At 35.8% G+C, this 25,315-nt stretch overlaps 1 protein-coding gene across 16 annotated transcripts in view; it reads right to left on the bottom strand.

Moving 5' to 3' along the window:
* The window catches only part of Tcf12 (transcription factor 12), a 249,401-nt gene that overhangs the window by 148,443 nt on the left and 75,643 nt on the right, over positions 1–25,315 (bottom strand). For 13 of the 16 annotated variants that reach the window (XM_085689335.2, XM_087905364.1, XM_085689332.2 and 10 more), the window contains one exon: positions 15,223–15,296. In XM_085689335.2, the coding sequence (XP_085545461.1) occupies positions 15,223–15,296 (74 nt within the window). Of the gene's footprint in view, positions 1–6,744; positions 6,807–15,222; positions 15,297–25,315 lie in introns of those variants that run through there. The other 3 variants (XM_048423190.3, XM_048423188.3, XM_048423186.3) reach the window with 1 other exon arrangement.

A 25,315-nucleotide genomic window follows, 5' to 3' on the forward strand; every position in this document is an offset into this window, starting at 1 on the left:
TTTTTAAAACTTCAGGTGATAACCAGCCTTCTGATAACTTAAAATTATGACAGCAAAGATGACGAAAACCGAAGAGAAAAAGACAGAACGTGCCCTGCCTGCCTGAGACCACTCAGCATTTCCTGGGGCTGTATCACTGAACAATTTATCATTCTCCCGAGTGTACCTTAGCATTCAAGAAGACATTAAAGGAGCAGAAACAGACTTACTTTTATTTTAAAAAACAAAGACTGTACAAGTACTAACTAACATACCATGATCCAATATACCTCAGTATCCTTTCTGTCACACCCTTCTCACTGTCATTCTTAGGCAGTGTGAAAACAAGGCATTACAGCATATATACTCACTGAGATGTGCTGAGGCTATAAAGCAGTATGACTTTAGAAAAAGGGTAATTTTCAGTCATATTATTCCATAACAGATGAATAAAATAAATATATGAAAATTAAGAGTTCCAGTTAAAACTCAAAGCAATTAAAATATTTTCAATGTCTGTATTTACCTATATATTTCAAAGTAAACAGAGAGTAGCACAGCTCAATAAATAAAATGTATTCTATAAGATTCACTTCCTACTTTATGCTCACATTATGTTGCATAAACTTAGAAAGCTTAACCTTTGCTGAAATAAGAAAACAGACTTGAAATGATGAATCAAAGCTGCTTCAATATTAACAAATTTAAGCCACACATAATCATCTAAAATTTCTATACATAAGCTCTAGCACACAAAATCCAGTTGATTTATCAGTTGATATATCAACCAATCAATCAAAGATCAATAAAGTCTTTTTTTCCTAAGCTCAAGTGGTTTTCCTATCTCAGCCTGAATAATTGGGACTTTTATACGTATGTGCTTATCACCTTTTAGCAAAAACTAATTTTATTTTTTGTTTCATTTTACATATCAACCCCAATTCCCCCTCCCTCCCCTTCTCTTGCCCCCCCTCACATCCTCCCTATTCCACCCTTCTATCCACTCCTCAGAGGAGGTAAGGCCTCTCTTGTGGAGTCAACAAAGTCTGGCATATAAAGTTGAGGCAGGATTGATTGATCAAGCCTCCCTCCCTCCACCTCCCCCGTATCAAGAGTAAGCAAGGTATGCCATCTTAGAGAGTGAGCTCCAAAACATCAGTTCATGCACCCAGGATAAATCCTGCTCCTATTGTTGAAAAAAAATTTAAATCTTAATTTTTAGGGGGCTAGGGAAAGGAGCTCAGTAAATAAGAACACTTGATGTTTTAAAAAAGAGAACCTGAGCCAGGTTAATGGCCATAATCCATCTCAGGAGGCATCGGCAGACGGATTTCAGAGTTTGAGGCCAGCCTGGTCTAGAGTGCAAGTCCCCAACAGCCAGGGCTACACAGATAAAACCTCTTGGGGGGGGGGGGATAAGGGGAGTGAGTTTTCAACACTCATATAAACAAAGCCATGAATAGTAGCTGTGCACACCTGTAACCTTAGTATTACTAGAGGCACAAGATCCCTAGGGCTGCTGGCCATTAGCCTAGCTCCAGGTTCAGTGAGAGATCCTGACACAAGGTAATAGGGCAGAGAGTGATGGAGCTGAGCACCCAGTGGCCACCCCTCCACATCTTCATATATATATGCACATTTCTCCCTCCCTCCTCCTTTTAATTTTAAAAAATATTGTGTGGAGCTAGCAAGATAGTTCAGCAATTATGAAAACACAAAAGAAATTGCATCTAGTACAAAAAGGAACTGCAACCTAATCTACTACCCGAAGAAAATGATAACGTTTATGTACATGTGCATTCTGCTTAATTCAATCAAACTGTCAACAAGTTTAAGGGCACTGCATTAAAAGAATAATGAGTGTAAGATTTAAAGTGCAAGTAAAACAGTAATTGAGTCCTTTAAAAATATTTTCTAATTCAGGCATTTAGTCCAAATTGGTACTGCCTTATAATTTGTCTCAATGAAAGATTCAGAAGTTACAAAAATGAATGAATGCATATAGTACAAAGTTTTCAGAACAAACAGACTAGCCTTCCTTTGATATTCAACAGCTCACAGTAGTACCTTTTTTTTCATTTTTATGTACTCCCTAAGAGATTGGAAAGTGTACCTCTTTAACATTAGGGCTAATAGCAGCATAAACTGAAACACACACACGTGTGTGAATGTATGTATGTATATGATCAACATGGCAGTTCTCAATATTAAAGAGAACAAGTGCATTCTCTCTTTTACTGCCTCTCTGTTCTATTTTTTTCAATGTGTACTGCCAATCTCTATCTCAGACATCAACATAGATGCTTGTCAACACTGTCAATCTCTTTCCTTCTCTTGATGTTTCCTCTCATTTTCTTCTTACCCATCCCTTAGCTCCTGTATATTTTATCTGTCTTATCAGGTCATTTTAATCTAGTTACTAATGAAATTAAAGTACATATGGAATATATGCACATAATACATTGTGTGTATTATTGTCTGTATCATATTAAACAATCCACTATTCTAGGCTACAAAATGAATAAAGCAATCCTTGTGTTTAAACAGCTCACAGTTTGGAAAAGAAGGAAATCTCTCTCAATCTCTCTCTCTCTCTCTCTCTCTCTCAACTATGATCAGTCTCCAAGGTCTCATTAGTATTACTAAATTTTCATTAGTACAAAGGACAGGAAAACAGGACCAGTAAATTTTAAATTGAGGACAATCACCCTGTCAAATTTCAAAATAAACTCCCCGTACAAAAACATAAATAGCATAGATGACCAAATGTCAGCACAGCTTCAAATGGGAACATCAAGGCAGAAAGTAACTTTCAGGTAGGTAGAACTTGCTACAGGACACTTAAAGCAAATGAAGCATATTGATAATTAGAAAATAGCTAGATAATGAGAATATAAGCAAAGCTCTGGCCATGTTCATAACAGTTAATTTTTATTGAGTGTCTTCTGTGATTTAGCTTTTAAGGGATTACATGTATCCAGACAGTCTGACAGAATGTTAATTAATGTTAGCCATTAAAAAAAAAACAACTTTAGTATCAAGAAATCTGATAAAAGGGTAGTAAGCATGTTACTGCAGGATCTTTCCACTGGTTAAGCTACTCTCAGGTTATCAGAATATCTTAGCACTCAGAACCCCTTCATATAAACAAAACAAAACAATCTACATCTTCACAGCAGATACTTGTCCAACTAGCCCTTCACATAAACCCCCAGTCCTGACTAACACCTTACCTACAGCCAAGCAAGGAACACTGAAGCCAAGGACCAGGCCAAACTATAGCAGATTTCTAAACTACAGAAACTATTAGAAATAAATGTATCATTTTAAACTACTAAGTTTGTGGTCATTTAACAACATAAGGGACAACTGACTCAAATACTAAAAAGATAAGAAAGAACTATAATGCGTAAATGCAATTTAGATGAAATGGACAAATGGCACATTGTTAAGTTGTTCAAGTCAATCTGTTTAAAAAAAAACTTGAATAACCCTTTATAGACAAATTTAATTAAAAACCATTCCAGGGCTGGTAAGATTGCTTAGTTAGGTCAAAATGCTTGGTCAAGTCTGATGATCTGAGTCTGATCCACAAAACCCACAAGCTGCCCATCGACCTCCATACCACATACAAAATAAGTATGTTTTACAAAATTACTTGAAAGAGAATTAAGGTCAATATTATCTTTGATAGTGATTCTATCAAAAACAAAAATAACATCAATACTACAGGAATTCTTACAGAAATATAAATAAGTAATTTTTCACTTAAGGTTAGCATTATTGTTCTACCTAATTTTGACAAAGGCAATGAAAAAAGCAAAACCAATCGAAGATCAATTTCTCAGGCATGAACACCTGCAACATTGTAACAAACTGATTACATAAAAATAAAAATGATACTCCACAACAGTCAATGCTATCTGCCTACAAGTATAAGGTTACTTTAACATTAGAAAACAATGGTATTCATTTTTCCCATAGGAACACACTATGAAGAAAAACCATGAGAACAGGAGCAGAAAAAACTCCAATGTCCATATTTATTAAATAGGGTACAGAATGAGGTGTAAGGAACTCTTTGATGTTTGCCCCTAATGACATGCATACTTCAGACATTCTTCACCTACCAGGACAGGTGATACTTTATTGTTTGACCAAAAAATAAGTTTCTAACACCAAAAATATATTCTCTTCTCTAGCATCACACTGATTATACCACATTGGAGTACAAGTCTGAAGTATCTTCCAGAGACTGGTCACTTGATGACCAGCTGCATAAGCCATTTTCAAAGGTAGGGCTTTAGAGGAATGACTGCACTAATGGGCTCAATGTTTGCTGAGCTACTGAAGGATAGAAACCTAATAGGTAGGACTCAAGTAAAAAGACTGGATTCTTAGGAAGTGCCCTTTGGGCACTATATCTTGTTCCAGTTCACATCAAGGAATTGTGGAGACAAATACATCTTTGCTCCTTTATTTTCTCAGGTATTACAAAGCCGAATGTCATGTAGAATCACAGAAATAACGGTTTCACTTGACAGTAGAAAGTTTAACGTATTGAAGAGGAACGTTTTAGAACAATCATTAGAACATGGGACAACATAAGTATGTCACAAAAGAAATACAAAAAGATAAAGCTAAGACCTCTGGCATTCAAAATCTCCTTTGGGACTCTTACTTTGTAAAGGGTGCACATGTTCCAAAGATTTAAAGATATGGGGCTTCTTTTTTTAGAATGTACAAATCTACATTTTGTTATAAGAATGGAGGTCTAAGAATTGGATTACACCATTGTCTCTCCAAAAATCTCTAAGTACCAAGATATGTGACACAATAAATTTTTCCGATTTTCAATAATTCAAAATTGCTGGGTGAGTGGTGGCAAACGCCTTTAATCCCATCACTTGGGAGGCAGAGGCAGGGGGATCTCTGTGAGCTCAAGGACAGCCGCATCTACAGAGTGAGTTCCAGGACAGGCTTCAAAGTGATAGAGAAACTCTGTCTCGAAAAAACAAAAACCAAAAACCCACCAAAAAAAACTAAATAAATAAATAAAAATTTATATTTCATGATTTACAAGATTTCTTGTTGGACGTTTAAAAATCACAGTAGCCCACCATCGTGTCTGGGACATACTCTAGGAATTCAAAATAGCTGCCTTTCCAAGGAAATATTTAGAATTTGAACGTTCCTGACAGGATTTTGCATCAGAATGGATATATAACTTCTCATAGGACTAAACATAAAAACAGGAATAAACACTAACAAATTTTCAAATCAGTCTACCTAGAATAAAACTTCCTCTATTTAATTATCAATTAGAAGGGGAAAAAAATCTCTTTCCAGATAGAAAATTAAAAAAAAATAAGAAGTCAGTTTGTTTAGACTGACTGTCTGATTGGTACTACAGCTCATTTTTTTACAACATATTAAATAAAATTTTGTAAGAAAATAATGATAGGCTGGTGATATGGGTTAGTAGGTAAAGGTGCTTGTCACTAAGCCTGATGACCTGAGCTCCATACTCAGGACCCACATAGTGGAAGAATGAAACAAACTCCCCCAAGTTGTTCTAGACAGACAGACAGACAGACAGACAGACAGACACACACACACACACACACACACACACACATACTATAATAACAATAACAATAAGGAGGTGGAGGAGGAGGAAGAGTAAAATGAAACAAGAAAAAAAAAGAAATGCTGATGGCAGCATAACCTTAAATTTTCTAGAGTACTGTTCCTTAAAGTCCTGGATGATAAGAATGGGAAGGGTTTTTAAGGCCTCTTACACACTCTGACAAGTCAGCATAGTAAAGGGGCCAGTTAGTCATCAAGACTGGTTGCCATTACTAGACCTACTCAAAACCTTGATGTCCTCATCTTCAAAATGGAAAGAATCTTAAAATGGCTTATTGGTCGAATAGTCTGAAGATCAAAGCAGTCTCACACACATCAAAGCTAAATCTATAAAATATAAACTGTGATAAATGGGAACTCTAAGTTATTAACAGAAGTAAGCTAGTTATAAGAATTTGTTCAGCTAGAATCTATCCTACATTGTTTTTTTCATAAATAAGAGATCTCTAAACTCAGGAAATACTAAAGAGACTACTATCAAGATCCAGCTCAACAATTATAAAAAAGAATATCAAAGATTAAAAATTAAATATACTTGAGCGCTACCTGGTAACTTATGCTAAGTGAGTGTTCTGGAAGACTGAACAGATGTCTAGTAGCCAGCCTAGTAACTGTAGCTAGTAGATCTCTGCTACTGTATAATGGGCTAGACCTCAGTCACCCACTGATTAGCTATGAAGTCTAAAGAACCTAAAAGAAAACTGTCAAGGTCAATCTGTCCTAGTAAGGACTGTATAGGCATATAGACTTCAAGTCTCAACAGGTTTGCCCTAAGATTTGACAGACTGGAAAAAGAAACTTTGGCTGTCTTAAAACTGAATAGTAGGCAATTTAAAGTTATATAATTTCTTTTACCTTAAATCTGAGCTGGTAGAGATTTAAATGCTTACATACATCTCATAATCCACCTTAAGAAAGAATAGATTCAATTCAGGCTGATGCTGTCTTGAATGGCACTAAGAATCACAATTCTCTCTAGACTCATTTAAACCTAACCTTAAAATATACACGTTCTCACCCATAGCTTTCTTCACATCTAAAACATAGTGAAGGAGCAGTTACATAACAAAACAGATATTAATGGGAACATAGATGCAACACATAGAAAACACTTACTTTAATTCTCTGTCCCTTCTGTCTTGCTTTGCTATTTAACTGCTTCATCTCCTGTTTTGTACCTGAGATCAAGAGGCATAAAATACTATTTCAAAATTTGTGTGTCCTTTCTAATTAGTGCATTTGAACTTCCTACTAACCATAAAATCTGTGCCTTTCTCCCTCAGAAAAATAAAAAAAGAACAAATAATAAACAGTTTAGAGACTGTATCTTCTGTTCTATAGGAAAGGTGGTTAACACTAAGCTTTACCATCCGAGTCCTGAAAAATGGGCACAAGGAAGAAAAGCTATTTTCAGCTTTTCATCCGCACAAAATGTTGTTTTTTCTTTTTAATCCAGCCATCAGGTAGTTGTTTAACACAACAAAAGCAAATTTGTCACATCCTAAAAACCACAGATATTTGAATTCCAGGGTTACCATTCTGTAGCAGGGAAGAGTCTGTAGGATTCACTTCCCCAGTCACCTAGTCCTGCCAGCTGCCCCACAAATACTACCACCTTTAGTGAAATTTCTTTTCTTTCCATTACTCTGCAGTCTAGCTCCTAATGCCCTAAACCAAGTGTGATTTCATCCTAAGCAGATCTGTGAAATTAATCTGCCCAGAGCATCCTATTTCTTGTCAATATTTCATGCTGGACCCACCATTCACACCACAATAAACCAGTCCTTGTAAAGCGCTAGGCCATTCCCTATCAACAAGTCTATTTGTAATTGAGTCTAGTCCCAAAAGTACAGACTACATTTTCCCTAATGAAAAGTTACCCCTCTTATTTCATACTATTCACCTACTAAGTAAAGACAGATTTCAAGAAAGTTGTTTCTCTTTCTATTCTATACAAATGCTTGTTGAGCCTAGTTAACACTTCCTCTCAATTATATCTTTCCTAACCAATAAAATTATTGTGATAAATATTTAGAGTGAGCAATAAAATTACTTTGAAATTATTGGCTACCTAATTATACCTTCCATCTTACTACCTAAAAGAGTTAAAAGTATTTTTTAAAAAATGCAACTGTTTAGGCAAATGTGGCATATTTCTAAGCATACTTCCTTAACTCTTAAATATGCAATTATTTACCTCAAGCATTTCAAAAACTTGATACATTTACCAACCGCAGAATATTCAAAGTGGAGGCCATGCCAGAAAAAGCCCTTATAGGCAAGAAAACTAAGTGAAGCCCCACAATCCCAGCTACTCAGGAAGGTGGGGCTGGGCGATTATAACTTTGGCCTACAAATAGGTTCAAGGCCAGAATGGGCAACTTAGAAAGAGTCGACCTCAAAATAAGATTATTTAAAAAAAAAAAAGAATAAGTTTATGTGTCTGTCTGAGTATAAGATTATAAAACAAAGTAAGTTTATGTGTCTGTCTGAGTATATGTTACACATATATGTTTAGGTGTTCTCAGGCATCACAAAAGACTGAGATCTCAATGCTCAAATTACAGGCACTTTGAGTGGCTGCTGGGAACTGAACTCAGGTCCCTGCAATAGCAGTCAAGTGTTTTAACCATTGAGCTTTCTCTCCAGTTCCAAAATAATAATTTTGAAAATAAGAGGCTGGAAATACAGCTCGAAGGTAGAGCACTTACCTAGTATGTGTGTAGCCCTAGGTTCAATTCCTAGTACTGAGGAACAGACTGCATTAATATTCTTATTTACTATGGTGTTTCCTCATAACACTGAGTTCCCAGTGGGAAAAGAAGCAGAGAGAATCTCTCTTGCTCTATTAGCAACTACTAAGGCTTCTGTTATGACATGTAAACCTAATCAGGTCAATCCAAAACTTCAGCCAATATAACCCCTTACTGTGTGTATTTTGTATAGACAGTACATGAAGATATCCAAGGCTCTATTACCCCATATTCTAGCTCACTAAGTGGCTCTCAGTCAACCTCGATATGAATGAAAAGATAATGAATGCCAGTTAAGAATGGAGAGCATTTAATTTAACAAAATTAAAGTTCCCTTTAGTCACATTTGGCAGAAATATTACAGACGCCTTAAGAGAAATTAATATCAGCTTCATCCAGATAACCTTACAGATGTTTCAGTTTTCACAGTTTGTAGAAACTATATTCTTCCTTTAGCTGAGTAGCCTTTTTTTTTTACCCTTTTAACTAAATTATACAATCTATGCCTTTATAAACAAACTTTGGAAGACCAGCAACTCAAAAATCTTTTTAACTTTGTATCCTTGCTTTCTATCCAGTAGACTACTAGGTTATTGACAGAGTGCTTCTGGCAAGCATTCCATAAAGGGAACACCGCTAATACTCTGAGCACTCAACTCCCTGTGAACCCACTGCTAGATGGAAGCAAAAATCAGAACAAGTACTACAGAACTCAAAATGTGTCTACTATTCATCCCTTAGGAGAAGGTTCCTGGGGCTCTTGAGAGAAACTGTTCAGCCATTAGAGGCTAGGCTCACCACCTAAAAAGTAAAGTTCCTGAAATCACTCTGTGCTGAATCACACACAACTGATAAGTGAATTACTTTATTTAAAGGCCAACCCATCAACACATAGCTGCTTTTCCCCTCTCCACTTAATGGCAAAGGCTTGAAGGCTGGTGATGTAACCATTATTAATGTGCATTCCATTTGTATCAGTGAAGAAAAAAGGGATTAAAAGTTTGATGTAAAGAAAATTAACTTATTCAGTATCACAAAGCAAGGTGTGAGGGGTGTCAGAAATAGACACTGACAGTACCATCTATCAACTAGATCAAGTTTGATATTCAACAACTAATTCTATGATTCTGCCTCATTACACACTACTCTTGCTATGTAAATAACCCTGTCTCCTTTCTCCTCTGCCCCTCTTTTCCCTCCAAATGGGCTCAAGCTTGCTAAGTAGTCCAAGGTGACCTTGAACATTTGAACCTCCAACCTCTACTTCCCAAGAGCTGTAATCACAAGAGTGTGCCACCACATTAACTTTGTGAGATGCTAGGAACCAAAGCCAGAACCTCATGGAAGATAGGAAAGTACTCTACCAACTGAGCTACATCTCCAGAGGGCTAAGTAGCATCATGTTCCAAATTTTCTTTCACCAGCTGCAGGTTCCCTTTCTTGTTCTAACTTTCTACTTTCCCTGCAAGAATGACAGAAAATTTAGGCCTACTCTTTGAATTAGGAACTGCTATGGCAAGGCAAGGGGACTTAAAACACATTGGCAACGTGTAATATATTCACAGGCCAGAGGCAAGGACTGACGAGCTAAGTGCAATCCTCCTCATGTGAATAATGGAGTTACCTGACCAACCTCACACTCTCCAAATCTGGCTTTTCCTCTATAAAACAAAAGAACTGGGGCAAATGATACCTAACACATTTTTCAGTTGTGAAAATTCTATGAAACAGCAAATGATGAGGAAAGAAAAAGGTAAAATTGAAAATTATATTGTGCTTTGTTCTGCAAAGCACAATACAAAAAAAGAAAAAGAAGGAAAAAAAACCTAGGTAAAATTTAGAAGCATTCAAATTCTATTCAAGACAATTCAAGTTCTTTGTAAAAATAATAAGAAAGAAAGAAAGAAAGAAAGAAAGAAAGAAAGAAAGAAAGAAAGAAAGATAGATACCCACCCACCTTAACTGCCACATGTTATGGAAAATAATGACTTTTAAAAAAAAACTCATAGACACTAATGACATGTAGAAATTGATTTCCTATTAGTGGTTTGCTAACAGTGAGCCTATATAGACTTTTACAAACAGTAAAGTATTTGGTCTATATATCAGCAGGTGAGTTCTGCATCTCATGCAGGCTGTGAAGTACAGACTTCAATGTTACATAGTAGAGTTTGGGCTAGGCTAGGTACCAGTGTGCAAAAGAACAGACAAAACCAAACAACATGGTCACTTGTAAGAGCAACAGAACCAGGTATCAGTCACATCTCAGAAACAGAATCTGTATTAAGGAAATATATGATAAAAATGTATACTGAATTATTTGATATTGAGATAAATCACTGGGAACAGTAATAGTTTCTATTTGTCGTATCAATAAGAGACATATTTCATAGCTATAATATCCATTTTTATCTAAGCCCTTTAAGGTTTGTGTAATAATAAAGAATCTAAAACAAAGTGATCTTCTCTAAGGTCATATGTACAAGTTTTCATACAAGTTTTCAAGTCTGATCTCATATAAAATGTCTGAATTGGGTTCTTCTCTATCAGGAATTTGCGTATGTAAAAACACAGGGGGCCTGTTCCCTATTATTAAGGCTACTATCCACTGTGAACCTCAGTCTTCCATCATTGTTCTTTCCTTTAAAATAAATTGTTGATTCCCGTTCTAACATTTTTTGGTTTTGAAATTATAATTACATCATTTCCACCCTTCCCTTTCCTCCCTCTAAACTCTCACATATCGTCCTTCTTGCTCTTTCAAATGCCTCTTTTTTCATTAATTGCTGTTACATGCAAATATGTATCTACATATACATTCCTAAATACAACCTACTCAGTTTATATAATGTTATCTGTATGTATTTCTTCAGGTATTACTGTTTGGTACTGGGTAGCCTATTGGGGTGCTCTTCCCTAGAAAAGAATTTTTGTACTACTCTTAGCATTCCTTGGTTGTCTGTAGTTCTTTGTATGGGGTTAAGGCATTGTGAGCTTTTCTCCCTCAACCACTAAATTCCATTAACCTAATATATCTGGTTACTTCCGAAATTTTGATTATATTTGACAAATAATTACAGTACACCACACCTTCTATGAATAAAACACTGCTTTAGAAAACAACCATTTTTTGAGACAGGATGTCTCTATGTAGCTCTGACTATCCTGAAACTCGTTCTGTAGACCACGATAGCCTTAAACTCAGAGAGACCCGCCTGCCTTGGTCTCCAAAGTGCTAGGATTAAAGGAAAGCATCATCACTGCCTGACACTCTTTTTTTGTTTAGTTGTCTTTGTTGTTTTGTTTTTGTTTTTTGATTTATTTACTTATTATACAGTGTTCTGCCTGAATGTATCCTTGCAGACCAGAAGATGGCACCAGATCTCATTGCAGGGAGTTGTAAGCCACCATGTGGTTGCTAGGAATTGAAGTCAGTACTCTTACTCTGGCCCCATTTTTTGTTTTTTATTTTTTTTTAATATTTTTAAATCATCATTTGACAAAAAAACCTGTTTTTAAACCAATAAAGAAATGCATAATTGCAAGGGAAATTGATTTTATTTATATTTCTTACAGATACAAAAGAAAAATGTATTTTAATTACTGAGTAAGTAAATAAGTATCATTTATTAGATTTATAAAGCAGCTTCTCTTGTGAATGTTGTCATTCATTTGTAGCTGGTTTGATTAGACATAAACATCTACAAAGCAAATTCTAAAGATACTCACAGAACAGTGCAAATCAGACCCTGACCATTCCATTTAATCTTTGTTACAATTTCATGAAGTAGCTATCATTTTATAAATTACTGAAGTACAGTAAGTTTAAATAACCTGTCCAGAATAACACTATTAGTAAGAAGGGAATAGATAGACAGACAGACAGACAGACAGAAAGACAGACAGATATAACACAGCAGTCAACAAGAACAATCCAATTTCCTGACCTTTACACCTAGCACAACCTTAAGCAGAGAAAACATTTCTTGCACTAAAGGAGATAAAAAGAGGTATAAAATCATATTGTCTACACTTTTTATAAGTCTTCACTACGCAATATTTAAATCTTCTTCATCTCTGGTGCTTTAACTTTGATTAATTTTTAAAACTATGTCTTTCATATCATGGTACTCCTTTCATTTTTATGTTTGTTCTTCAGTAATAGTCAAACCATCCATCAAGAGTGCACAGACAAGATAGAGGGCACAGGGGCTTCCACAAAAGCAGGGCTCCATTCAAGAAGATATCCAGCCTAAGAACACTACATATGTCTGTCTATCATTCCCTCTAACATCACCATTAAGGATCATATCTGCTCCAGTATCTTCCTCACAAAAAACTCTTTGCTAGCTGGGTTTCTGTGAGTAACTCTAACACCCAACCAGAAACTTAACAACCTCTGTACTATGAGGCTACTTTTTGGATCTGATAAGACCTGGAGAGGTCACATGTAATAAAAACTCAGCTGGAGAAACTTTGCCTACTTCTGGAGAAGGTAACCAAAAGCAGTGAGATGAGTGTATAGGAATGTTGCCTGGGTTAAACAGGAAGCTGGGTGACACTAACAGAATCAGATTAACTTTCTCTACCACGACCTACATTAAAAATAAGCTAATAAATACATTACAAGTAAAAGATAGTTCTTCTACCTAACCTATAGATCAAATAACAAAAACAGCAGACTTCCTCTGAGTCCAATCACTGGAGGTAAAAAACTTCGGAATCATCAATTTGGTATAAGTGCTTGAATACATTGTCATATGTTCTTCTCCTAAAATCCCATCTAGTGCTCAAGTAGAAAAACCCAGAGCTTGAAAGTGAAGTAAATATAAACTGCAAAAGAACCACATAATGCATTCTAACACAGTAACTTGAGCTTCGGAAGGAATTTTAAGACTATTTATAAAAACTGTATTATAAATTGCTGCTATATAAAACTATTTCAAAAATACAGAAAACACACCTCCACACTCAAAATATATTTTTCAGAATCAGAAACTCTCTTAAGAATGCAGACAATATTGAACGTCTACAAGTTTAAAATTCCCAAGACACAATAATATAGCCAAAAGCTGGAGAGATGGCTCAGCCGTTAAGGCCACTGATTGTTCTTCCAGAAAACTCGAGTTCAAATCCCAGACCCACACACAGCTCACAACCATCTGTAACTACAAGATCTGATAATCTCACACAGACTAACTAACAGGCAAAACAACCCGTATAAAATAAAAGTAAATAAGATTTTTAAAAAGAAAGAACAACAATGAGTCCAGGAATCAATAGTAAAGTCTAAATCCTGAGACAATTGACAAGGCACTTCACCTCATAACATGGCTCTTTCTTGGGCACTGATTCCCACTATGTTAATAAAGTCAGTCAGCACCCGTTTCCCTCCAAATAACAATCACAGTTCTTTCCAACAAATTTTAAAATAAACTAGATCATGGCCCAAATACAAAACATCTTGTTTTCAGAAGTGCTTTGACATTGATAAAACCTTTTCAGTGTAAAAGCAAGCAGTCCATGCCAAGACTACAGCTCCAACTTCATGCTCCTTTCTTTCTATTACGTAAGAAACTTTGCTTCAAGAGTTAAATGTCCATAAACTTTATGTTTATCTATCTTTTCTTAAGTTTACTATGAGAGAAATAAGAATTGAACCATTATTCATTTACATGCAGCATTATGGTTTAAATGTGAAATGTCCCTGACCGACTGATTCATAGGTTTGAATACTGTGGTGTAATCTGATGACAGTTTCTAGAAATTACAACCTCTAGGGACTGGAGAAACGGTTCAGAGGTTAAGAGCACTGGCAGGTCTTCCAGAGGTCCTGAGTTCAATCCCCAGAAACCACGTGGTGGCTCATCTGTAGTGAGACTGGATGCCCTCATCTGGTATGCAGGCCTACATGCAGGTATAGTAACTGTATGCATGAAATATATAAATAAATAAACCTTTTAAAATAAAAGAAAAAATTAGAACCTCTAGGAGATGGGACCTCACCACAGAAGTAGAGAAAGAAAAGCAAGTCTTAGGAGTTAAGTAATCCAGCCCCATTCTGCCCAAAGTCTGTTTTCTGATGAGCTAAGATGTCAGCAAGCTGCCCCACACAAACAGAAGCCAACCATATAGCATTAACACCAGGAACCTTACCCCCACTATTAAACTATGAGCCAAAATAAATTTCTCCTCACCTAGGATTGCTTCTGTCAGATATTTTTGTCCTGGTAACAAGAAATATAACTGATGTGAGAGTCCCCTCTGTATGCTGTGAATACCATTGGTAACTAAAGAAACTGCCTTGGCCTGTTAATAAGGCAGAACTTAGGTATATGTGGGGGAGGGGGGTGGACTGAATACTGGGAGAAGGAAGGCAGAGAGAGACACCATGGATTCACCGCTGAAGATAGACGTGTTGAAACTTTGCTGGTAAGCCATGACCTTATGGTGATGCACAGGTTAATGGAGATGAGTTAAATTAAAATGTAAGAGTTAGCCAATAAGAAGCTAGAGCTAACGGGCCAAGCAGTGATTTAATTAATAAAGTTTCTGTGTGGTTATTTTCGTTCTGGGTGGTCAAGACGAACAAGTGGCCTCCTTCTACAAAATAGATAGGTGGGGAAAAGTACACTGAATTCTGGGAGAAAAGAGACAGAGTCAGGGAGAAGCCATGTAGCCCTGCCAGAAACAGACACCAGAAGGACCTTTACCTGGTAAGTCACAGCCACGTGGCAATACACAGATAAGAATAAATTCAGCTTAATTAATTGACTTTAAAAAACAACCTCTAGATGAATCATAGGACTTAAAGACTTAAATAAGACTTTAAAAATCTTACTCTTGATGAATCATAGGAAGGGCTTGGTTGACCACTTGTGCCCCAAGATGTTGTTCCTCCACGTTCATCCATACCTAAGGAAAGAAGACAGCAGACAATATAAAATATAAAAACACACTCTCAGGAAGTTTAGAATAGTACATAAGAGAGTACAGTCCACACGGTGGTGTGAGCATCATTATGGAACTGGATTTACCTCACTCCCTGCCTCAGTAACATATAGCAAGTTAGTTTCTTCAAATACTCTCACTATTATTCCCCTATATATCATGAAATTTCAGAACTAAAATATTTCCTTGGAAACTTTCAGATGGATTAATATAGGTGTTTCCATTTTTCCTCTCAAACTTTCTCTATATGAAAATATGAAGAATTCAGCTCCTCTACCATAAAAATAAATCTAGTCAAGAAACTATTCAGTTTAATAAGCTTGCTTCTATCAGACTAGAGATATTTAATATTCTTAACTGAGGATAGAAAAATCTCAAACTAGCTATACAGAGCTAACTGTTGTAACGTGAGAATGCACTTCAGTCTCTTCAAAGCTTTTATTCACGATGTGACTGAATGTGCAAACTGAAGATCTGTGTTACAAGGGTAAAGACTCAGTCACCACCATGCTCTTCTGATGATTCTATACTTTCACCTTCAGTCCTAGAAAAATTGGAAATCTCTCAATCCAGTCATTTGTATTTTTCTGATTCAATCTAGTTATTTCTACATTTTCTAAATTTAAAAGTCCAGTTTTTTCATCTTTGATTCCTAGGAATAGTATGTGTTCCCTAGTCCATTGTGAGTTGTTTTCTATGATGGAAGAGAATGTTGGTTTTCTTTCATTTGTATATGAGAAAAACATAGATGTTAGAAACTATTAAGTTTAGGAACCCTCTCAGACTCTTCCTTGAAGTCCTCTGTGATGTAGGTGAAAATGCAGCATTCAGTCATAAAACGCCACAACCTCTGTGACAATTTGTGAGTATCCAAGTCTTTATAGAAACCAGCTGAAGGTATGGGAAACTGAACAAACAAAAGAAAGACAATAGGTTCCACAGTAGACTGTCCTCCTCACTAATTCAGTTACTAGGGCTTAACTGTCTTCTTAAAAAAAAAATTGCTGAGCATAGTGGTACATGCCTTTAATTCCAACACTCGAGAGGCAGACGCAGGGAGATCTCTGAGTTCCAGCCTAGCCTGGATTACACAGAGAAACCCTGTCTCAAAAAACCGAAAAGGAGGAAAATGAAAAAATTAACATGAAGATGATACTAGGTAAGAACAGTAGTTTTTAATGAACCCTGCAGAAAAATATTCAAGAGAATATTCTACAAATAAAATTTAATAACACTTACTATAGCATGTTATTATAATTGTTCTATTTACACAATAGTTATGTTAATCCTTCTGCCTAATTTTAGCAATTCTCTAGCGTGTATGGTGTAGAAAAACATTTATGTATGGATACAGATATATGCATTAAGAGTGGATAAATCTTTAAGATATCTGCTGGGAGTCTGGAATTTATTCCCACAGGTAAGGAGGAACTGCAATTTAGAGAATAGTTCAAGCACAATTTACAGGGAACCAGCTTTCAAAATACACACACACACACACACACATTTTATTTGCTCTTAGAAAAATCCTATTAAATTCTTAATTTAATAAAGGGACTACACATGTCATGGAAAAGCATACAGTTGGCACCTTTCCAGCACCATGTGCTACCTGAAAGCTACTTTCTAATCATTTTCTTTGAAATCATAAATATAAAGTAGCCCATAGGATTTATGATTCAACCCACAGAATATACTAACATGATATAAAACTGCAAGTAATTATATAATTTGTATACAAAAGGTATTCTCATTGATTATAAATAGGAAAACTCTTCTGATGAGGAAAATGAGACCAAAACTTACCTTAATGTATTTATACCAAACAATTAATAAATATGAGATTTCTACATTATTTTGAATATGTTTATTTCAAAAAAAAACACACAGTGCTAGATGTAGAAACCATCTCGGGCAGTAGAAATCAAATGCTCAACTTTTTTCAAAAGACTAAATTCCTTCCACAAGATGGAAGAAAGGACAAAGATTAATTTATTAATAAAATGGTAATTTATTAAGCAATTTAGCCACCAGTTAAACACTAATACCACTGCAACTGGACAAGGAAAGAGGCACACAGGCTATTTCAGAGTAATAAGGATCTGGCTTAGGTTTTCAACTCCGAACTCTGTGGTTTTATTGTCAACATAGCCAGACTGACTAAAGGTCGTGGCTGGCACTGACAAAAGTAATCATTTTGTATCAATGACTCCTTTCTGCTCAAGACAATGGCTATACAAACACAAAAATATGACCGAAATGATAAAACTTCCAAAGCTTCAACCACAACAAAAACAAAATGACACCTGAAGATAAACTTTGTAAGGATATTAAACAAACTGATAAAAATGTGGAAAACAAGTAAATGAACAAGAATTACAACAGAATAGAGAAGGAAAGCAAATGTTTTTAAATATCTGAAAAAAATCATTTCCATATATTTTTTACCTTTTCATTTTTAGAAGCTACATAGCAAATCAACAACTTTAGAGCAATTCTATAATTCAGAGATCTAATGACTGTTATGAGAATGTTAAGCAATGATTAAAAGATTGAGGTACTTTTGACTATTTGAAACTATGTTTCTGTTCAGCAGAATTAAAATGGGTAAGCAATAAGTAAACTCACAATAACACTGAAGCATTCCTTTCATTTTGTTCTTTTAACCTTTCATATATGTACGAAGTATGCCCTAGAGCCTGCTTTTCTGAATGGAATCAATTACATAAAATATACTTTAACTATTTATTTCATGAGTCCCATTTTTAATAGCATACAATTTGTTTTATTTTCTTACTGTGTAACTCAAACTCACTATGAAAGTCCTAGCTCAGCCTCTTAAGTGCTGGGATTACAGGCATGTGCCACTGTGCCTAGCTTGCTAATTTTTATTTCTATCTACTAAGTGTACCGTTATTTTCCATTGCTGTGATAAAAGTGTATACTGTACTGTTACTTTTCTATTGTCGTGGTAAAACACTATGGCCAATGAAACTTACAGAAAGAAGGGTTTATTTGAGTTTATGGATCAAAAGGAGTAAGAGTTTATGATGGTGGAGCAGCAGGCATGAAGGCTAGAACTGCAAGCTGAGCTCACACCTTGAATGCTAAGCAGGAAGCTGAGAGAGCAAATAGGACTCTTTATACTCTCAAAGCCCCATATTCTTGAAGACATAATTCCTTCAACAAGGCCTTCTAAACAAACATGTGAATAAACAGCACCACGGACAGGAATCAGGTAAGTGTTCAAATGACCTAGATTATAGGGAACACCTCATTAAGACCACCACATTTAAGAACAGACATTAAACTTAAGGCCTTGCTTCTAAAAGCAATGATGCAGATTGAATGAAAAAAGTTGGCCTTTTTTCCCTTGTAAAAACATTTAGTAAGGGCTAGAGAGATGGCTCAGAGGTTAAGAGCACTGACAACTATTCTTCCAGAGGTCCTGAGTTCAATTCCCAGCAACCACATGGTGGCTCACAACCATCTGTAATGAGATCTGGTGCCCTCTTCTGGTCTGTAGACACATATGCAGAAAGAACACTGTATACATAATAAATAAATACATCTCTAAAAAAAACATTTAGTAAGAAAAGTCACAGCTGGCACTTGGGAGGTGTCTTATGAGTTTGAGGCTAGCTTGGCCTACATGGTGAGTTCCAGGTGACCAGAGCTAGTAAAAAAGAAAAGAAAAGAAAAAAGGCAAGTCACTAAAACTACATCTGAAATTACTTTAAGTACAGGCAGCTTCCTGCAAGGATGGGAACTTCAAGAAGGAATAAATCAAATTTGATGGAAATCAAATGTATAAAACTCTTGGAGGACTAGGCAAATTTTTGGTCAAGTCCAATGTCTGTCTGGCATTACTCTCTTTTCCATGAAAAACTCAAATACAGTCTGCCCATTTATCTCATTGCCTCCACCATAAATATTTTACTCTGAATGCTCTCTAAAATCCTATTCCTCAGTTTCCATCCCATTCATTCCCCTTTAGCATGCTAGTATATGGACCTAGGGGTTTCTTTAGGATTTTATCCACCAGCAAAAACTGAAAACATTTTTTTTTCCCTGAGACAGGGTTTCTCTGTATAACAGCTCTAGCTGTCCCGGAACTAGCTCTGTAGACCAGGCTAGCCTCAAATTCACAGAGACCCGCTGGGATTAAAGGTGTGTGCCAATGCCGCCAGGCCTGAAAACATATTCTATTTGAGGGGAGAGACTTTTCCATGCCCTAACAACCTGGTTTTTTCCATGAAGGTGCTGAAGACAAGGATTATTAACACTATGCTTCAATCTTTGGTGAACTTAGAAAAGATCTGCCTAAGATAAAAAGGATGGTATCATGCAAGACTGCTGGCAACAAAGACCAAGCTCCAAAACAATGAAAGAAGGAAATAAAAAGAATGTAAAAAACGATGGAGACAGCTCACAGCAAAGATGTCGAAATGGCAATTCAATACAGACGTGTGTATACATCAGCATCTGCACAGAGAAAGCAGGTATCTGTCAGGTTAGGAGGACAAGTCAGGAAACTGCACACTTCCCTGCCCACAGAGTCATTTCTAACCCTGAAAAAAGAGTTCTTTATTCCAGCAAGTCTAAACCCAGTACCACTATAAATAAACAAAAGAGAACATACTTTGTAGGACTGTCATCTGCTATCAGGAGGATTCAGTAAGTGATTTGTAAGGAAAAGCTAATTGGAAATAACTGTGTTAAATAGCCAACACGACGAATGTCTTACTTCAATAGTTTCAATTTTTATTTGTGAAGTAATGATACTGTTTTATATAAGATTCAAAGGCTGCAATCAATTCTAAATTAATAAACATCTGAATACCAACAGTTTTTCATATTTTTTTTCAGGTTTTGTATACACATGAAATAAATCTGCCAATATGTTTTCTCAGGAATTCACTATGATATAGGACCAATAGGAATATAATGAGAGCACAAAGAGAACAAGATGGGAAATTTACCTGAAGAAACAATAAGCAAAAGAGAATGCACAGATGAGTAAAGGTTAAATCCACCAAATAAGACTGTGGTGAATGCCAACAGTAAAAATGCAAAGAAAGTCCTATCCACCCACATCAAAATCAAGCTGACAGCAAAAATATTAAAATTTAAAAAAACAGCCAGCAAGAGACATATTACCTAGAAAGGAAAAATTCAAATCACTACATACTTGCCTTCAAAAACTGGATCACGGAAGATAGAGAAAAAGTTTTTTTTAATGTACCTACTCTTATCCAAAATTCTACATCAAACCAAAATATCCTTCAATACTAAAGATGAATGAAATCATGACATTTTCACATAAAAGAGAATTAAGGATTCAACATTGGTTAAAACAAAACAAACACTAAAAGTAGTTCTTAGGACTGATGAAAAATGTTACCAGAGGAAGGAAAAGTATCAATAAGACAGCACTCTTATTAATGTTTGCAAAACACACAGCTATTTAAAAAACAAAACTAACCATCTTTCTAGGAGCTGCAATGAATGCATCTAGAAGTAATGCCTGCACAACTACAGCATGAGAGAAAGCAGCAAATAGACCCCCAAGGTAAATAGACCTGAAAGTTCAAAAGACAGCTGTATTTTACCTGATGTTGTACTGTATTAACACAAAGTAGTCTCTAGTCTCTAAGACGCTAATGATGTATTTCAACATCCTTGGGAAGGTACAAGGGAAGGAGGAAAATGAACAGAGGCAGTGCCTAATAATAAAATAAAACTAAATGATAAAATGAAACAAATATAGATGAAACAAACAGAAACAAACAACACAATTCAATACTTCTGCCTAGGACGGAAAGCAGAGTAGCAAGCAAGCAGACATTCCTTTCAGCAAGCACACACCACAGTGCTCTCTCTGTACAGCCATCATTTCATACCACTGCTCTTCTTAAACACAATAAGTACATTTAGATTCAGTGATTAGAAAAAGATGAAAATAAAACTATGCTTGCACTTTAACAAAAACTACAATATTAAACCAACGTGAAAACTGCATGCACAGGTTTTTAGCTAGTTTGTTTTTATGGCTCCCATCAGGATCATAAGTCTGTAAGAACACGGCGATTTCTGCATAACTATCAAGTACATCTTCGTGAATTTTTGCTGATTACCTAACACATTTGCTATTTAAAAACAGCTGTGTGAGCAATTACTATTCTTAACTCAATTCCACAAACAATTCTATTCATTTCCTGTAATGAGGCCCATGCACTCTCTGCATTCAAGTCTTAGACCATTAATTCCTGTAATGGCATCACACTGCCTCTCTACAAAAGTGCCATAAAATCCTTTCCATATTTTCATTGTATTGAAATTTCTCTTCTTCTATTCCTCAAAATCCCATATATTCCTTTCCATTCACACAAAAGAAAATTTTATATTTACCACTTTCATTGCTAACCATTTACATATTAATAATCTCTTGCTACTTAGCCCATTCCTAGACCACATCACAAAACCAAATGCCAGACAGACAACAGTCTGTCCACAAATATTTGCTCACAAAAAAAAAAACCTACATAAAAAACCTGAATTCTACATAGTCATCAATGAGGCAAGCTAACCTCTAATTCTTAATTTCTTAGGTCTCTGTAACAGACTTCAACAAACTTTTGCTTTGAAGCCAAATAGTAAATATTTTAGATGACAGGAGACCAACTAACTGTTCTCTACACCAACCACTCAATTCTATTAACACAGCACAAAAGCAGCCAGCAGCCACAGCTAATATGTAAACAAAGAAATAGCTGAAAGGCCTGTCCTTATCCCACTTTGCCAATCTATGTTCCACCCCACGCTGGTCATTTTGCTCTACAATTTTTGTTTTCATATTATCAATTTACAAACATGCATTTCCTGTCTTTTTTTTAAAACATTTTTTTACTTGTTTATTTACCTTGTGTGCAAACTATGGCACACTTTAGAGGTCAGAGGACAAACTGCAGAAGCTGGTTCTCTACTTCTATCACATGGGTCACTGGGGATGGGGTTTAAGTCGTCAGGCTTGGCAGCAAGCTCCTGTCCCCACTGGACCATTTCATCAGCCCTACACTCCCAATCTTAAATCCAGTGTTGACTGTGGAACAACCATCTCCACATTCCTGCGGAAAGTGTTCTTGAGTACCTCGCCGTCACCTCATTGTATGTCAGCCACACTCTATATGCTTTTCATCTCTTCCCCCTATGCCTCTATATGAGAGCCCACACTTAACTGCTACTATTTCTAGTACCACAGGGAGTAGTGTAATAGCCCAAGTCAAAGAATCTTGGAAACTCAAAATCTTTGATTCTTCCCCTTGTTTCTTCTCTCCATTACCTCGACAGTGAGTTTTCCTGAGTTACCTTCTCTCTTCTAGGCTTTCATAATGTATCTATTTAGACTCATATTCCTGCATCTCATTTGCTCTTCCTAAAGCACTATTTTACAATACATCACCTGTTTTAAGAAGTACTGCCAGCAAAATCTTGCTAAAACACTTCTCATACACATTCCTCCCAAATTTAGAAGCTGCATTTTCAAGTGCTTCACTGCCAGCAGAGTAAAATTCTTTAACTTGAAATGAAATGTTTATTCTAATCTAGTCCACAAATGTTTGTAGTGAAAAATGCTAAATTCTGTCCCTTGTGTGTTAAACATCTTTGAAAATCCACTGGTAATTGTTCTTTTTCTAACTATAACACACACACAAATAATTTCTTAATATAGCACTAACACAAGAGTCAGGTAGTATCACTGTGGTGTATTTGATTGCAGCCAACTGTAACAATAAAGCACCTTCACACTGTAGGATACACAGCATGCATGCCATGACTACTTCTATGTCCTTTATTATTCTTCAGCACTTTTACCTTCTCCCACAGATTCAATGTTCTCCTGTACAACTTGCTCTGCAAAACTTTTTTCATTTTAAAGCAGTATTTATAAAGCACAATGGATAATAGTATCTTACTCTTTTGAATATAATACATTTAATTCTTTGAAAATTTCCTACAGTGAATTGCAATATATTTGCCCACTGCTCCCAACTCCTCCCTGATGCAGATGCACCCTCCATTACTAACCTAATTGCTTCTCCTTAATAGAAGCATCGCAATTACAAATCTATGTCACAATAGAGAAGTTACACATTTCTTAAGAAAAAGCCACCTAACATGTCTCCAATTTTTGAACCTCAAAGCTGAATACATAAAGTGACTTAACACAAAGGGTTTTGTTTGTTTTTCTTTTCTCTAAGTCAGGGTTTCTCTGTGTTACAATCCTCGTTATCCTGGAATTTGCTTTGTAGATCAGGCTGGCATAGAATTCACTGAGATTCGCCTGCCTCTGCCTCCCAAGTGCTGGGAATAAAGGGGTGTGCCACCACTGCCTGGCAACACAAAAGATTTTACATACAAAACAACAATGCTGTTCAGCTTTTTACTTATCCATGCACATTTACTGTCACCAACTCTGGTGAACATCATGATTCTACACAGCACTGTTAATAAAGAAAACAATCGACGAACAGAACAAAGTTAACCACAGTGAGAAGGCTATGTTAAATCAACTTATATTAGCATAAATTATGACAAAACTATAAACTGCAACTCAAATCCTAAGCATTACCTGTGGGGGCATAAAACAATACATTCTGGAAAACTGGTAATTTCTTTAAAAATATTCATATATCCTAAACCTAATTTTACCTCCAAGTTTTCACCTACAATAAAATAAAATAGACAAAATATGCCCTGAAGGAGTATTCTACACAAAGAAATGTGAAGAACAGTTTTACCATAATAGCTAAACTGGAAACAATCCAGAAGATCATCAATGAGAAAATGTATTAAGGAATTATCATACTACTCATTAAACACATTACAAAGACATGGGCTAGTAATAGACATATTAAACGGCCTAACTTTCAAAATCACCAAGCCAGGTGGTAACAGGAATACATAGATCAATCTAAAAATCTCAAAAGTATAATGATTTAAAAAAAAAAAAACTCTTTGCTGGGCAGTGGTGTCGCACACCTTTAATCCCAGCAGATAGGAGGCAGAGGCAGGCGGATCTTTGTGAGTTTGAGGCCAGCCTTGTCCAAAAACAGAGTTCCAGGACAGCCAGGTTGTTGCCAGAGAAACCCTGTCAAGAAAAACAAAAAACAAAACAAAAAAAAAGAAATACAATTTAAACATAAATATAATTTAAAAATCATTCTATTTGCTTCTCACTTAGCTATCTGGGAAAAAGTATGAAAATCTTTTACAGGGTAAGTAAAGCATTTTATAAAATACATAAAAATCATGCAAACATATAAAAATGGTGAGACACCTTTAATTTTCAACACTAGGGAGGCAGAGGCAGGCAGATAGCTGACTTCAGTGTCAGCCTGGTCTACATATTTGCTCCAGATAACCAAGAAATATGCAGTATCTTGTCTCAAAATTATTAATATTTTTAAATGAAAAAAATAAAAGTCTATTGATGGGTTCTAAAACCATTTTCCTGTGGCTTTTTTAGTTACATATATATGAGTTACTTTCCTATCAAAACCCTAAGAATTGTGAAATGGTCCGAGAATTAACATTATCAAAGCTGTTTCAATGTAAACACTACTACAGAACAAACACACTTTGCATACACATGCCAAAGCCTACGCAACAGCAGTACACAACATGTATTCTTCTCAAGCGCTGCTTCTGGAGTATTTTCTAGAACAGAACAGATGTGTGATACAAACAAGTCTAAACATTAAAACTGAACTCAGAAATTGGCACCCCAAAAGAAAGTAGAAAACCCAGTGAAGAAGGAAAAATGAGAAACCATCCAGAAAAAGGTACATCAAACCTATGAGATACAGCAAAAGTTGTATAATGAAGGAATTTATGAAAGTGAATGCTACTATTAAAAACAATGATCTCAATAATTAGAAAATTGGCTGCTTGTATGAAAGAAAGTAGACTCCAATCTCACC

Source organism: Myodes glareolus, chromosome 4 (genome assembly GCF_982192425.1).
Source record: "Myodes glareolus chromosome 4, mMyoGla1.1, whole genome shotgun sequence".
Classification (NCBI taxonomy): Eukaryota; Metazoa; Chordata; class Mammalia; order Rodentia; family Cricetidae; genus Myodes; species Myodes glareolus.